Below are 16,819 nucleotides of genomic sequence, written 5' to 3'. Positions count from 1 at the left end.
ATCGGGGTTAAAAAAAGGGGTTTCATCTAGACCCATTTTCCAGATGGGATAACTGAGTCCCAGAGGGAGACCCTAAGCTGGGAGAAGGACCCAGCAACCAGAGGCCCAGGTCAGGGTTCTCTGTCAGCTCCAGCTGTAGATGCACTGGCCACAAAGCCACCCTAGGTCAGCAGCCTGGAGGAGGTAAGAATTCTACCAGCCTCGGGCTTCCTTATTTCCTCTCCCGAGGGACCCAGTTCAGCTGCCCTTACATGGAGAGGCTAGGGTGGGAATAATTAAGAACTGGTGGTCCAGTGGTTAGAATTCCACGCTTCCACTGCAGGGGGCCCAGGTTCAATCCCTGGTCAGGGAACTAAGATCCTACAAGCTGCACCGTGTGGCAAAAAAACAAACAAACAAACAAAAAATTCATTTCACATGAGGCTGGAAGGGTCCAACAGATCCTTCCACCTTATTAAACAAGCAAACAAACAAACAAAACACAGAAATCGAGCACATTCTAGATTCTAAGTGCTGTATATGTATGAACAGGTCTCAAACAACCCTAGTAAGCAGGTACTATTATCATTTTGCAGATGAGGAAACTGAAGCACAGAGTGGTGAAGTAACTGGCTCAAGGTCACATGGCTAATAAGCGTGCCAGGCTTTGAACATAGGCCATCTCAGCTGTACTTTTAAACATCATGCCAGGTGTATAGCTTCCCTGGGCCTCTCTGGTCCTCAGTTTTCCCCTCTATACAACAGGAGAACGAGATGGTCATGAGTTTCCATAAGCTCCCCTGGGGAGAGAGGCTGACCCACAGCAGGCTTGGGAGGTATGTTCTACCCCCTCCGAAACCTGTTTGGGGTGTGACTCATCCCAACCCCTCTCCCACACACACACACACACACACACACACACACCCTCTAGGGGCTCAGTGGGTGGAGGCAACACTGCCATAAAGCATGGGAATCCGGCAGCCAGGCTCCAGGGGCCCCGCAGGCAGACCTCAGCTGGAGCCGCAGCTCCCCTCTCTCCAGCAGGGTGACCTCTCTGGCCAGTTGGTGCAACGGCAGGTCCTGGCTCCCAGGAGCCAGATGGCCCCGGGGCTATCAAGGGTGTTGTACACTCCCCCACCTTTCACCTCTGCAGTCCCTGCCCCCTCAGAACTGGTGTCAGGCCACTTACCCGCTCATGAAGTCTCCGAAAATGTAGAGGCCGTTCAGGTTCGGGTACTCGCAGCCCCGGTAGACGTAGCCCCCAGTGACCGACTTGCCCAGTTTGTGCGGGTAGGCGAAAATCGGCAGCACATCATCTGCAGAGGCGGGAGAAGCTGGGGTGAGCCTGCAGCCGGTTCCCAACAAGGCTTCTTGGGTGGTCCTGAGTCTTACGGGGGAGGGGGGGGGCAAGGGGGGGGAGGTTCCCAAGAGGGCCCGAGATGGGGCCCCAGTCAACCAGAAAGGGTGGTGTTTCAAGTTTGTAAAGCGGGGGTGGGGGGGGGGGCGAGGGCATGGGTTTGCGCGGGCAAGGAAGTCCCGGACGGGGGCGCGGTTGGCCACGGAGGGAGGCGCGGGCGCACAGCCGTGGGGTGGGGGGCAGATCCGGGGAGACAGGTCCTCGAGGGCGCGGGGGGGCGGGGGGCGGTCACCGAGGGAGGTGTTGGCACACAGCTTGCGGTCGTAGCACTCGAAGCCCTCGCGGGCGCGCCAGCCATAGTTGCGGCCGCGCTCCACCAGATCCACCTCCTCGAACTTGTTCTGACCCACGTCGCCGCAGAAGAGGCGCCCGCGGCCCGCGCCCGACGCCGGGTCGCCGCGGTCGAAGGAACAGCGCCACATGTTGCGCACCCCGAGGGCGTAGACCTCCGGCCGCGCGGCGGGGTCGCCCACGAATGGGTTGTCGGACGGGATGCGGTAGAGCGGGCCGCGCTCGTTGCGGTCCACGTCGATGCGCAGCACCTTGCCCAGCAGCGCCGACCTGCGGGCCGGGTGAGAGAAGGAGCCGGCTCGGGGTCTCCCCCCGCCAGCGGCTCGGGCACCGCGGGGCAGGTGCGGGGATAGGGGTGCCGGGGCCCGGGGCCCACGGCCAACCCAGGTGCAAGGAGAGCCTCAGCTGTGCGGCCAGAGACCCCGGGTTCACGTCCTCCTCAGCCACTTACCAGCTGGGTAACCTCATTCATTCATTCGACATTTATCGGGCACCTTACCAAGTGCCAGGCCTTGTCCTAAGTATTGGACATACATACCATCTATTGCTTTGTTTCATCCTCACAACGAATCTTTTAGGTAGGTGGGTGCTATTGTGATCCCCGTTTTACAGATGGGGCAGCTGAGCTCCGAAAGGTCATAAAACATCCCCAGTTGCCACACCCCCAGTAAATGATAGGAGTGGGATCCAGCCTAGGCAGCCTGGCTGCAGAAATCCAAGCTCTTTACCACACTTTCTAATCTCCCCGGACCTTGGTGTCCTCCACTGTGATATTAGGTGGTCCCTCTCTTTCCTGCCTACTCACAGGGTTGTGCTGCAGGGTGAAAATGATACCAGAAAAATTACTCCTATTTACAGCTTTCTTACAGCACCTAGCACAGTGAGTGGCATGTAGCAGGTGCTCATGAAGTGTTTGCTGAGTGAATGAATGAATACCTGCAATCAAAGTCAAGTGCCCCACACAAGAGTACAGGTCAGGGCAGGGAGAGGGGAGAGAGAGCACCTCAGATCTTAGCAGGAAACGGGAGGCTGGGGTACTTGCCATCTCTCTCATACACCCCCAGTGCCATCGCAGCATGTCAGAGAGCCAAACAGGCCTCAGAAGCAGTTTAATTCACCCCACACTCCACACACACCACCCTGATCTCAAAGATGAGGCAACCCACGTTCTGAGAGGGGGACAACTTGACAGATCCCTCAGGCAGCTCTGGACTGGAAGTGAGGTCACTCCTTGGCACCATGCAACATCAGCTTCCGGAGCCCTTGGAGCGAGGAGACCTCAGGATGTGCCCTCCAGAGCCACGCAGAACAGGGTGCAGCCCTAACCTCCATGCAGCCACTGGGGGTGAGCAGCTTTTGGGTCTCATTCATTGCATAACAAAAGTGACACATGATGGAACCTGCAACGTGCTTAAAGATGTACGCCCTCTTCATCTGTGATTTTTTGATGCTCTTACTTACTGCGTGGTTTTCCCCTAGCTGTTAGCATTTTGGTGCACTCCCTTTGGCTTGCTTTTCAAGGCAGGACTGGCCGGTCCGCCCATTTGATGCAACTGTGTACCCCATCATTCTCACATAGCATCAGCACCCAAGCATTTCCCTCATCATTAAAGATACCTCACAAGTATTCTCTTTCATGATGATAAAACGGTCTCCCCCAGTAGATGCCCCACAGTTAATCCCCTATTGTGGACTTCTAGGTTTTGCCCCAGTGAGTTCCTCTCATACATTCCAGTCTGCTCAGCACCAAGCTACAGATTACTCCCTGGAGCCCATAAACCACGCACCAAGCTTTGATATATAAGTGGGCAAAACTCATAACAGCAAAATAATGTTTTAAGTCCTGTCCAATTATCCACAAATCCTTAATTTCTATTTTCTCAACTTCATCTCTAAATACATCCCAAACATGAGAAAGCTGCAATGATTCTTACACTGTCACGTATGAAAGCACAAGTCACAAATTGGGAGCACTTTAATTACTGTAATCAACATCATACTCGCTATTTTTACTTTCTGGGCTGAGGAAGGTTTTGTGATTTTGACTAAGAGAATGGAAGAGGCTGCCCTGAGACTCCTGGATATCCTCATCTATATGCACGAGACTCGTGTGTGTGTGTGTGTGTGTGTGTATGTGTGTGGTGTGTGCGTGTGTTTGTGTGTAAGGAGGGGAATGGTGGCAGGCCATCTACTCAAGTCCAGAAGTGAGGAACTGAGAGCAAGACTATGCCTCAATTTCTGGGCCATCTTGGGTGACCCTTGGGGCAGAAAATCCACATGCCCACCCATACAGCCCTGCTCCAACCAGCTCACACTCCCCATTAGGTCTGGAAAACACCCTTTTCCTTCCTCTGGCTCCAGCTGGGCTGGGCAGACTTCAGAGAAAATCTGATCTTCCCAGAGGCTCTGTGATGTCACCTCTCAGGTACCCATGACAACGTGATCACCTTTATTCTTCATGACTAGATTATTATTATTATTCTCCCCATGGGGATTCTTCTTCTTCTTCTCTAACTGATGAGAGGAAGTGACTGGGTTCCCCACCTGGCTAGCTGCAGACTGAGCTGGGGTCCAAAGCCCTTTCTACTACCCTACACTTCGTGGCCGAGGAAGTAACCCCCGCTCCAGGATAGTATGTAAACTAGGAGTATGTAAAACAACCCACCAGCCAACCAAATCAGAACATACTTGTTTTGGGCATTTCCAAACTTTCCAAAGGGGTCTCCAGCCATCCCGCCATCTCCAGTAAAGATGTAGAGGTACCCATCATCCCCAAAGAGCAGCTGGCCCCCATTATGGTTCGAGGCTGGTTCTTCGATCTCCAGGATTATCCTAAAAGAAGATAAACACCCCGCCCCCCCCAAAAAAACCTCAGCCAAAACACAAAACAAGATCACAGCAATAAAACCTCCTCTCTCCTGGATGCCATTTCATAGTTGGAAAGACTTTTCAGATCCTTTGTAGCAGGTGATTTTTATAAGGATCTGGCAGGCTGGGCAGGAATAATTCACACCATTGTGCCAATGAGAACCGAGAGGCTCAGAGAGGTTGAGCAACTTGCCCAAGGTCACACAGCCCATAGATAGCAGAGCTGGGACTAGAACTCAGGACTTCCAGTTCTGGTCTAGCGCTTTTTCCACTCTCCCCACAGCTAGCACCTGCCCTGTTAGGATCGAGCGAGACTGTTGACCCAATCACTGGCACAACTGGCTCTTCATCATAGCTACCCACACGCCAGCCACTTAAGCCGAGCACTTCTGACACACTCTCTCATTGATTATGTGCTGCAGCTTCTAAGGAGGTGGGCTGGATGGTGTGGGTTGTGCTCAGTCACACGCACTCCTCAGCAACCTCCTTTACTGCCAGGGCGGGAACCTTCCACCATACTGCCAGCCAGCTGGCTTCCAGTTAGGGGCTTGCCAATGGAGGAGGGAAGGCAAGGAGAAGGGAGGGGCCACATTTCCCTAGTTTCTGGTGCTGCCTCCAGAAGCGGTGGTTGCAGGAAGGGCAACAGTGGCTGGCAAATATGGACTCCTGGGTTTCCACCCAGACATCTGGATACCAGGAGGGGCAAAACTCAGCAGCACAAAGACGCTTTTGCCTTTTGTTCCTCTAGCTTCTCACAGGAACTCATCTTTAGGTAACCTGACCATCCCCTTTTCCTTCTCCATCCCTCCCAATCCCTTTGTAGCCAACTCCCTGTACTAAATTCCCTCTGATCGAAATGCTTAGGCTGGTTTAGGTTTTCCAGGATTGGTGACTGACTTGCCAAGCCCTTATTAATACAGATGAGAAACCTGAGATACAGAAATGTCAAGCAACTTGAACCCAGGACTTTGGACCTTCAGAGCCAAGACCAGAAGCCTTTCTATCGTGAGGCCAACACACACGACTTGGTAAGTAATACACAACCCCAAACTCCAGGTCCTCCATGGAGAGGACAGCTCCGACTGTCGGTCATCCATCTCCCATTGGGGTCTCAGCCCTGAGAACAGAGACTGACAGCTGACTCAGGCAAGGATGATCACTCACTCCTGGCTCTGCCCTGAGCCAGCTGTGACTACTTCTGCCCCTGCAAGAGCCAATTTCTAGGCTTGTACTTGTGAGGTCCCCGTAGAGCCTTTGCTGAACCCTAACTCTGCAATATATTCATCTGTTTATTTTGTGTTCCACCTTCAGTCTTCATCAGGAATCAATTTTTAAAAGTCACCATTGAAGACACATCCACTCTGTCCCTCTCTCTCCCCTCTGTGAGATCCATGTGATAAACTTGACCTCTCTTGGAGAATTGGTTGTGCAGCCTCATATAAGTTAATGAGAATTATGTTTTCTCCTTTTGCCCTGGCTGCCAGGAAGCTCACAGGCAAAATCTACTTTAGACCTCACATTAGCCAGCATATTTAACTCCTTCTTTTTATACGTTCAATGTCAAGAGTTTACAATTTTATTGAATGCATGATGTGCTATTATTTGTCTATTTGCCCTCAGATCAGTCCTGGTCCTCCCCTTACATGCTCCTCTACTTCAGGGGGCCAGCTCCTGAAAACTACATTTCCCATGCTCCTTGGCTACGTGGCCTCCAGCTAGGTTCAGCCAGTGGAAGGCATTAGCCAGAGACTGGAGGGCGGGGAGTGGGGAGTAGCGGGTGGAGAGGCAGCGGTATTTCTCCCTCTCTCTCTCTCTGTCTGTTTCAGGCAGTGTCTTGGCAGTCCCTGCACCTCCTACCTGGCTCCAGCTCCCCCAACCCAGGTCCACCATGGTTCCAGCTTCCACCAAGTGGCCCCAGCTCAGGGGCTCCAGTAACCCCACTTCTCACAGCCCAAGAGACAGAGGCAGCTCCCTCCGGTTGTTAAACTCAGAGTTGCCTCCCTTCTTCCCCAGGTTGCTCTTTCATCATTTCCAACACCTGAGGAACTAATTCCCAGTATCAAATTCTGCCTATTTGAGTGACCTGGTACAGGATTTATTTTCCCATTGGAGACAGATTATGTATGCCCTTCTTGCCAGGCTAGGTCAAACCTGTTTTGAAAACAGCTGGGGCATAACTAATACCCAGAGAGCAGGCTGGGAGTTGAGAGAAGCAGAGGCCTGGAGGCAAGGAACGGATAAACCTGTTGGGGGAGGGTGGGGAGGAGAGCAATCTGCCTGGGGGGCAGAGGGTCCAGGTGAGAAATAGGAGGTGGGGCCAGGTGAGACTGGGGCCTTGGGGCCATAGTGCCCTGCTAGGAGCAGTGGGTTGGGCCTGGGAGGGAGGCAGACAGACCAGGGTTCCAGCTCTGACACTTCCTAGCTGTGTGACCTAACAGTCCCGTCACCTCTCTGAGCCTCCACTTCCTCATCTGTAAAATGGGGCTGTATGAGAGCCAAATGAAATGCACCATCTAAAGTACCTGATGGAGGAGTTGGGCATGAGCCGGTGATGTCTGTTTGGCAACTGCCCCTCCCCTGACCCCAGAACAGGGGGTTCGGCCCCCTCACCAAGCGTGACATTCAAAATATTTCACAACTCTTGAGGGGCACAACTCCAGCTGGCCGTATGTGGTCACGCCAGTGCTCATCCGTGCTTGCGGCCCCGCCCCTCCCGCCTGGTCTCCCGGGGAACCACCTCTCCGAGTCGTGGTCCACAGCGTTCACGTCATCCTCTGAGACCCTGAACTCGCTGATGCGTATCCACTCGTGGAAGCCCACACCCACTGAGTAGTAGACGTAGAGCTTGCCATTGTGCCGGAAGCCGGGGTGGAAGGCGAGGCCCAGGAAGCCCCGCTCGTCGCCCTCCCAGGGCGATGTGAGCACGGCCCGGCTGATGTTCAGGAAGGGCTTCTCCAGCCGTGAGCGGTCGGGCAGGTAGACCCACACCAGCCCCAGCTGCTCGGCCACGAAGAAGCGGTGGGAGCCGTCCCGGGCGTGGACCATGGCCACGGGGTTGCGCAGCCCATTGGCCACCTCCTCCAGGCATAGCTGCAGGCAGCCCATGGCGTCGGCCACCACACGGCCCAGGTTGGAGTTGAGGTTCTCGTTGACCAGCAGGCGCGGGAAGCAGTAGTCTGTGTCGTCCAGCGACAGGTAGCGGCAGAACTTGGCGCGGTTGCCCTCCAGCGTCCAGAGCTCGCGGTCGGGCGACAGGTGGCGGAAGAGGCCCCGGCACGACCGCCACAGGTCCAGGCAGTAGTCCTCGCAGAGCCCGGGCACGGTCCTCAGGGGCGTGGACGGATCCTCCGCGTCGTAGAGGTGGGCTGCATACGGCGAGCATTCCTGCACAGACAGGGATGGCTCAGGGATGCTCTGGGGTGGTCTTACCAGCTGTGTGACCTCGGGCAGCTCACCCCACCTCCTAGAACCTCAGTCTGCTGATCTGTAAAATGGGAGGATGCCATCTGTCCATTACCACCAACTGTCTCAACTACAGCAGCGGCTACACGGGGCCTGTATCTCCTCGCCTTCATTCCTTCTCTCTAGCCTTGATGCTTCTGTTAGAATAACCACACTATTACTACTACTACTAACATCAGCATCAGGAGCTACTCTTAAGCACCTACTGTGTGCCAGAAAGGATCTGAGGCATTTTTATACACTTTCTCTTTTAATATGCTGCCTCCGCCCTATACCTCCATGATTCACACCACTTTTAAAATTTTTTAAATTAATTCACTTTTTTGGCCACACCACATGGCACACGGGATGTTAGCTCCCCGACCAGGGATCGAACCTGCATCTCTTGCATAGGAAGCACGGCGTCTTAACCACTGGACCACCAGGGAATTCCCTCACTCCACTTTTTTTAGATCCCTACTCAAGGGGCACCTCCAGGAAGTCTTCCCTGACCACCCAGCCATCACCCCCATTCCCTCCTGGCCTCTGACTCGGCTTAAAAAACAAAAAACCAAAATCTTAACATTCCCTGATATTATTATAAAATCAGCGTGTTTACATGTTTATTGTCTGTCTTCCTCAGAACCTGAATTCCACGAGGGCAGGAATTTTGCCTGTCTTGGGCACTGCCGTACCCCAGAGCCTGAGACCATGTCTAGCACATACGAGGCCCACAGTGAATACTAGGGATTGCGCCGAGCACTGACCCACCCTGACCAGCCCTTAACGAGGAATAAGGGCTCCTCCCTCCATTATTCATTTAATCATCACAAGGGCCCATGAAGGGGGGCTTCCCTGGTGGTGCAGTGGTTAAGAATCCGCCTGCCAATGCAGGGGACGTGGGTTCGAGCCCTGGTCCGGGAAGATCCCACATGCCGCGGAGCAAATAAGCCCGTGCGCCACAACTACTGAGGCCTGCGTGCCTAGAGCCCGTGCTCCTCAACAAGAGAAGCCACCGCAATGAGAAGCCCACGCACCGCAACAAAGAGTAGCCCCCCCCTCACCGCAACTAGAGAAAGCTACGTGCAGCAACAAAGACGCAGTGCAGCCAAAAGTAAATAATAAATTAATTAATAAAAAAAAAAAAGAAAGAGCCCATGAGGGTGAGAGTGCTACAGACAGGGAGACCCAGGTGCGGGCCCCCCAGTGTCACCCAGCGCCATCGGTCAGCATGGAGGATCTGGGTTTGGTCTCAGGCCGACCCCATCCTCCCAGCACTGGGGAGGCTGGTGCATGTACACGTGTGAGTGCGTTGATTACGTTCATGCCCACATGTCCCCCTGACCACCGGGACCCCCTTCCTCCATCCCTTAGTCACCTTGGGCTCAGCCCCTCCCAGGCAGGGCCCTGGGGCTGTCCTCTGCTGCCAGAGCTGCTATTCTGTGAGATAAATCAATCAGGAACCCCCCGGCCCCCAGGCACCTCTTCAGACCTTCTTGACCTCACTGGTCCTGGGATCTAACTTCACAGGGTAAAACCCAACAGCCGTGGCTCACCCCTCACCTCCCACCGAGGGCATCCCCATTGATGAGACGCTTGGGACCCCACTCATCTCCCACGTGGGCCCCATCCGGAATGTGGGGGAGTTAATGCCTGATGTGGCAGACCTTTGACCCTTGGGAGAAGGGAACTGACGGATAACTTGTTCTGCCCTCCTCCTTCCCCCGCCTCCCCAGGACAGTCCTGATTCACAGTTTGTGTGGTTTCTTGGAACCACAGTCTAGCCAGTTCAAGCGTCAGTCACGTTTGGCAGCAGCCGACTCGCAACTGCATCCCTGACTGGGCTCCCCCTCTGCTCCTTGTCACTTCCGCTTACAGCGTCCTCTCACCCTAATAAGGGGAAGAGCCATGAGCTTTGCCCCAGGTTCTGCTTTCTGGGAACCCAGGCAGTGGCAACAAATGTGACCAGGCCTCTCCCAGCTTCAGGCTCCAGCGCCCACCACCTGAGAGCTGCGAGCTGAGAGCCCCCCAGAGCAGAGGCCTTAGCACCCCAGGCTCTCTAAGGGACTCCCTCGGTTAGAGCCTCTGACCTGAGCATATGTAACTGTTTATGTGCCTGATGCCCCCCGCTCACCCCCTGCGTGGGCTCACCAGGCCAAGGCCTGGTCTGACTCAGCCCTGGGCCCCCGAGGCGTCAGGGGATGCTCTTCCCGCAGCGGGGGAGGTGCAGACAGGCACACGCTCCCCCCTCACAGGCAGGGCCAGGCTGGGTTCCAACAGGAGGCCCTCAGGGGCAGCAGGTGGCAGGCTGCCCTCCTGACTGTGTTCTCAGGCTCCTGGCCAGGGGCCCGTACCCTCCCTTTACACGACTGTGGCTTTTGGTCACACCATGGCCTGTCCTCCTGGCCCAACTACTGCTACTGTGGGCCTGAGGGCCACTTGGTGACGTGCTTGTGGGTCTGGTCAGTACTGCCCAGGCCCAGACAGGGAGAGCGTTTTCACATGTTCCAGACGGCCAGGCCCTGGCCTCTGTGTAGTGCCACCTCTCCCACGGTTCCCCTGGAGCCTCCTGTGACCCAGCCAGCAGCCGTGGGTGGACCAGGGAGGGTCTGCGTGCACACACGCCTCATTTAGTCATTGCGAGGTAGGGTCATTGTGATTTCTACTGTATAGATGAGAACCTGAGGCTTAAAGGAGGCCAGGCGCCAAGAAGTGGCCAAGCCAAGGCTCAGACCCAGGCCTCATGATGCCCAGACCAGGGCTTTTCTCAGATTACTCAGCAGAGTTTCATTCATCAAGTGTTTACTGGGTACCGACTCTGTGCCAGGCACTGTCCTCGGCTCCAGAGACACAGTGGGGAGCAAAACAGACTTCTGGAAGCCAGTCTGAGTGCCCTCCACTCATCAAGACCCCACCCAGAACTGGAGATGGAGCAGGGAGGGCCTCCAGGGAGTCAGGCTGGAATTCCAGCAGCCGTGCATCAAGCCACCGGGTCCGGCCAACCCTTACTCATGACCCATGCACTCTTACTTACACACAATACAAACCTGGTGCCCAGGCCTGGGTAGTCCAGAGCAGGAAATGACAAGAGGGTGCAGCGGTCGCTGCTCGCAAGGAGTTCAATCGGCAACCAGCCTCACAGTGGTCGGTGAGGGGGAGGCAGCAGAAAACCCATGGAAAACCAACCCAGTATCACATTGCTTAGCTGCCTGGGCCTTTCAGCACAGGCGCAAACAGCCTGCCCACATTATCGCCCCGAGGTTGCCAATGTGCCGTCGCTGACACTCAAGAGCCATGGTCCTGAGTCCCGAAGGCTTCTCATGTCCACCGTCTACTCTTTAGGAAGACCAAGTCTTTTTTTTTTTTTTGACTGCGCCATGCAGCTTGCGGGATCTGAGTTCCCCGACCAGGGATTGAACCCGGGCCCTCAGCAGTGAAAATGCTGAGTCCTATCACTGGACCGCCAGGAATTTCCCCAGGAAGACTGAGTCTTTGTACACAGTATTCTCTTATAGGACATTCCCTCCTCGCCCACTTCTGCATCTGGCAAACTCCTATTCATGACTCAAAGCCCAACTCAACAGTCTTCCCTTACACCTCTATTCTCTCAGGGCCCTGATTCCCCCAGCCCTTGTGGATGCTCCTACAGTTCTCTGTCCATATCTCAGACACAACATTCACCAAACTGTAATTCTGTAGCTTGCAGTGTGAGCTCTCCACTTCTGCTGTCACCTCCCCACTGCTCAGCTGGTCTGCTTGACTAGGACTTAATTATCTCTTTGTGTGTCCACCCCATAGGCTGTGAGACCATTCAGGGCAGGGACCCCAGGGCCCAGCACATGGTGGGGCTTCAAGAAGGCAGGCAAAGTGATTAAGAGAGGGGCTTTGGAGTCAGAGCACACTGGAGACTGAGTCTACCATTCCCTGAGTGACCTTGGGCAATTTCCTTACCCTCTCTGTGCCTATGTCTTCATCTATAAAAGGGGAAAAAATTCCAACCTCATAGAGTTATTGGGAGGAATAAACTGAAATGATGCATGTGTTTGTTGAAATAATGCTCAGACAATATGGACTATCAAGAGGCAACTCAGTGTTCCCTCCTCCAGGAAGGCTTCCCTGACTTTTTCAGGGTAAGTGTGGCCTTTCTCACTATGGCTCCACAGTCACCCTTGGGAAGCCTTCTGGCCATTCTGGTAAGTGTCTGTGTGTCTGTCTCCTGAATTGAACAAGGGGACTTTTGAGACTGAGCTTGCTACTGGCCAACTGCCTCTGGGCCCAGCACCCAGCATAGGGCCAACTCCTAACAGGCTCCGAGGAAATGTCTGCCCAGTACCCGAGCCTGCAGACCATGTTTTGCACAGACTTCTATCAGAAACCATGCTTTGATGATTTTAGGTACTTAAAGAGGCCACCTCAGTTACATGGGAAGTTCGTCATGTGGACTGGCTCCCATCAACCTGGGACCTGAGCTGCCATGTGTCACAAGTTGTCTCTACTCCTCCCAGTGACACAGGCATCAGATGGACGAGGGCAAAGCCCCAAGAAAGGGTCTAAAGGGGCCAGGAGGGACTACTGCCATCCTGGGCATCTAGAGGAGTTGTGGGTGCCAGATAGGGGCAGGTTCGGGGGGGACTTTGGGCGTAGGCATGGTTTCATGGTCTCTCTCTCCATCTGGAGTCCAAGCAGATGTGGATCCCTGAATGCTGTCATTGACTGAAACTTGTAAATAAGGTACCTTGGCCACCTCCCCTCGTGGAAATCTGGAGGTGCTCAATCCAGATGCAGCCTTGGCTTGCAGAGAACACCATCCCCCATCTAGCACTCTCCTTCCCTCCCTCCCACGAGGGCCTGCCAGGGGAACTGTGATCCAGCCTCGGGTGCACTCTCCAAGCTTGCTCCAGACATGAGGTCACTCCCAGAGATGCCTGGGGTAAGATGCTAGTGGCCATTCTACCACTGCTTGCGCAAGGCCAGGCCGTGCTGGGAAGGTTCCCAAGGAGAGAGGGGAGCCTCCTGCCAGGGGAGGGGTAGCAGGACTGAACCTTCCCTTCTCCCTCCTCAGACCTGCACACCTTTGGGCCCTGCTGAGCCTGGCACATAGTAAATGCTCAATTTAAAAGAGTGGAGTGGATGCATGTATTCTGCTATATGACCAGGGTGGGAAGACCACCAGATCTGGTCCCCAGGAGTCCCCAGGCAGGCGAGCTAGGTGGACACTTGGCCAGACCATTCCGGCTCCCCTGAGAGGCACAGTGGGTGCTCAGCAGAGTACACCAAAGGACAGCTGCCCACCCCCTTGCATTCTGGAGCTCCCCAGGGTCTGTCTCCTTGTCTGCTCCCAGCCCCCCCTTATTTCTTACCCAGATGGCCCATTCACATGGCAGTGATTGTGGTCCAAGTGCCACCATGGCCACCACTGAGTTGTGTGACCACCAAGCAAGTCCCTGCCACTCTGGGCGTTCCCTGAATCAGCCTGTAGGCCCCACTCAGTCCCTGCTCAGGGCTGGGCAGCCAGTGGGGACCAAGGAGGCACTAGAGAAAGCCAGGCAGAATAGTCCACTGAGCCCTGAGTATGTGTCATTTAGTCTTCATGGCAACCCTGGGGGGGAAGCTAGGATCGCCCCTGTTGTAAACATGATGCAACTGAAGTGCAGTGATGACCTGCCCAGGGTTGCAAAGCCAGGAAGTGGCAGAGCCAGGCTCGAAACCTAGTATGTCTGAATCTAAGCCAGCCCTCTCGCTCTTCCCATCAGCACCTGCCCCTGCTGGCTGAAGGCTACGACTCTGTGCTGTGTGGGCAGGACCCCTCCACCCATGGGTCCTCTCACTGCCCAGGTGCTGGGCCAGGGCCAGCCTTAGGACTTCTCAGCCTTGACCCATTGCCGGCCAGGGGTTCTGGTCAGGCACTCTGGACTCAGGAAAGCGAACAGCTGAGGCACAATCTGGTGTGAGCAGAAGCAGGGCCTCAGCCCTCACAGGGGGCAGAGGGGTTTCACCAAAGGGATGTCACTGGGGTGGTCCTGGAGGATGAAAGCGCCTATGCCTATACCGGGTGGGAGCGCCATCCCAGGGAAAGGGCACAGCACAGACCAAGGTATGGTCTGGAATCACCTGGGACATCTCAGCACCGGGGGTCACCCAGGATCAAGCACCAGTGCACGTCAGGATCCCGGAGTAATGAGGGTCTGTCAGACAGCTCCTTCAGGTTGGGGGAAGGGCCCTCATTGGGAGCAGTGTCCCCCCAAACCCCTCGACAAACCCAAGTCCAGCGCTTTGACCATGCCCTCTGCAGGGGTCCGCGGCTCCCATCTCCCCGGGGGGCAGCGCAGGGGAGTCCCGAGCGGGACAAACGCTTCCCACCCTGGTACTCCGACAAGGGCAAGGCTCTCCAGGGCCGAGGCACTGGGGGTCTTTAGGCGGTGCCAGGGCAGAAGAGCCCCCCAAACTCTGAGGGAGTGATGACCTCATCAGGAGGGGAAACCGAGGCCCAGAGAAAGCCCAAGTCACAAAGCTAATGATGGCAAAGCCCAGAGCCATCCCAGGATGCCCGAATCCCTGCCCCGTGCCCAATTACTCCTGCCGGGGGCTGGTGGGGGGGCCTCGGGTTCCAAAGCCCGCCGCCCACTCTTGATCTTCGCCCAGTGGGGTTGCCAGAGCCGACCTCCCATCTGGGAACTAGGCCCCTGGCGCGCGCCCCGCGCGCCCGCTCACCTGGCACAGCAGGTCAAGCGCGTAGCCGGCGCACTCGGCCCAAATCGCGGCGTCCACGCGCGCCGCCAGGGCCCCAAAGCGCCGGGCCAGCGCCGCGTCGTGCTCGGGAGCGCAGCAGCCGAATGCCGAGTACTGCGCGCAGAAGCGCAGCGGCTGCGGCGGCCGGAAGGGCGGCCTGAAGTCCAGGCACTGCGGGTGCGCCGCGGCCCCGAGCGCCCGCAGCGCCAGCAGCGCCAGCAGCGTCCGGACCCTGGTCCCGGCGCCGGCCCGCCGGCCCGCCATGCCGCCGCCCCGCTCCGCCCCGGCCCGGCCCGGCCCGCGGAGGAAGAGGCGGAGGGAGGGCACCCCCGGCCCAGTGCGGCCCACAAGTAGCCGCCGGCCGCGCCCTGAGCGCCCGCCCCTCGCCCCGCCAGCACCCTCCCGGGGCGCCCGCCCCGCAGGGCCTGGGGTTTGGGGACCTCCCCTGCTAGGAGGTCACCTCTGGTCGGGGATGTCCGGGCGGGACTGAAGGAAGAGGGGCGCGGTGCAAAACTCGGAACTCGGCGCAACCTCTGTTCCCGCCGTTCAGGCAGCCCTTTCCTCCTGGACCTGGAGTCTTTCCAATTACAATGGCAGTGACCCGGCCTCCTGGGGCCTGGGTGCCAACTGTGTTTCCCGTTGCCGTCTGGGACGCAGCTGGCCCCCACCCCCGGCGCTTTTTAGCGCAGGACGTGCAGGAGCCCCCGGCCAGAGGCCTGGACCCCTGGATTCCAGTCCTACCTCTGACTGGGCCAGGGGAGGAACACGATGGAGCCAGTGGTTGGGAATGCTCACAGAATCACTTAAAAATGGGAGTGCAGCCGTGTAAAGGGCTGGTGGTGTTGCCCTGGGACTGACAAGAAGTGAAACCTAGGCCCAGCGTGGGGAGGGAGGATGGGGCAGACTCTAGAATCCAACCTTGGCCCCCACCCCAGGCTTCTTCCCTTTCTGCCCTCCTGGGTCAGCAGATTCCCTGACAGCCTGGGACTGCAGGCCATGCCCCACCCCCCGCCCACTGCTGTATACCTCCTGGGTGGGCATCCAGTCCGTCCTCCAGCTCCTGCCCCAGCTTCTGCCCTGTATCACGCACCTGGGTTATGGAACCAGCTTCCCCAGCAGCCCCAGGCCTCTCCTCCCTCCCCATCACCACCACTCCGCAGAACCAGAGAGATTTTTCTGAAAAGCAAATACCATGGGGTCCTTCCCATGCTGAACCAGGTCTGAGGCCTCTCGGAGGCCAGGGCAGTGGTTTGCACACTCTTTGGAGCAAGCCAGCCCCCTAAAAATGGACCTTCTGAGGCCCAGAGATTGTTACGGCCCCCTACAAAACTCTAATTCAAGAAATTCTGGGATCACTCTTTGAGCAACCCTGGTGTATAACACACAGAGCAGGCCGGGACTCAGCCTCCTGCTGCTCAGACAGGACCCCCTATATGCACGCGCACGTGCACGCACACGCCCCCCACCCCAGAATCTCATAGCACCAAACCGCCCCCCACCCCTGGGCACTTTCCCAGGTGGACCTTGGCACTTGCTCCTCCCAGGAATGCCTTTCTCCACCTTCTCTGTCTGGCAAACTCCTACTTAGCCTTCATGGCCCCAGCTCACAAACCCAGCCTGGGCAGGTCTCTTTGGGCTGCCCTGGGGAAGCCAATCTGTGTCTTTGTGCCACCCCTCATGGCAGGACTGGGGGTGGCTTCGATTCTGCAGGACTGTGAGCTCCCTGAGGTCCGTGGCTTAGGCCCAAACAGGTGCCGTGTATGAGCCAGAGAGTACACAGAAGATCAGACATCTCTAAGTATTTAAAACAAGGGGAATTTAATGCAGAGAACTGATGACCAAGAAGCCATACAGGGGACAGTGAGGCAACCTTGAGACTAGCAACAGCAGTAAGATTCCACAAGTCCCTGGGGGCTTCCCTGGTGGCGCAGTGGTTGGGAATCTGCCTGCCAATGCGGGGGACACGGGTTCGAGCCCTGGTCTGGGAGGATCCCACATGCCGCGGAGCAACTAAGCCCGTGTGCCACAGCTGCTGAGCCTGCGCGTCTGGAGCCTGTGCTCCGCAACAAGAGAGGCCGCGATAGTGAGAGGCCC

General features: G+C 56.5%; 1 protein-coding gene across 2 annotated transcripts in view; it reads right to left on the bottom strand.

The window, feature by feature from the left end:
* The window catches only part of HHIPL1 (HHIP like 1), a 29,050-nt gene extending 14,061 nt beyond the window's left edge, over positions 1–14,989 (bottom strand). For both annotated transcript variants that reach the window (XR_009500994.1, XM_059914979.1), the window contains exons 1-5: positions 14,708–14,989; positions 7,293–7,939; positions 4,376–4,519; positions 1,629–1,957; positions 1,169–1,295 (exon numbers count right to left, since the gene is read on the bottom strand). Coding sequence is in view for 1 of the 2 variants with exons in the window: in XM_059914979.1 (XP_059770962.1) it covers positions 1,169–1,295; positions 1,629–1,957; positions 4,376–4,519; positions 7,293–7,939; positions 14,708–14,989 (1,529 nt within the window). In the remaining variant the exon portion in view is untranslated. The remainder of the gene's footprint in view (positions 1–1,168; positions 1,296–1,628; positions 1,958–4,375; positions 4,520–7,292; positions 7,940–14,707) is intronic.
* Positions 14,990–16,819: the final 1,830 nt, after the last annotated feature.

The sequence above is a fragment of the Balaenoptera ricei genome, chromosome 2 (genome assembly GCF_028023285.1).
Source record: "Balaenoptera ricei isolate mBalRic1 chromosome 2, mBalRic1.hap2, whole genome shotgun sequence".
Lineage (NCBI taxonomy): Eukaryota > Metazoa > Chordata > Mammalia > Artiodactyla > Balaenopteridae > Balaenoptera > Balaenoptera ricei.
The sequence above is the reverse complement of the archived record's forward strand: the minus strand, read 5'-3'. Positions and strand labels throughout refer to the sequence as shown.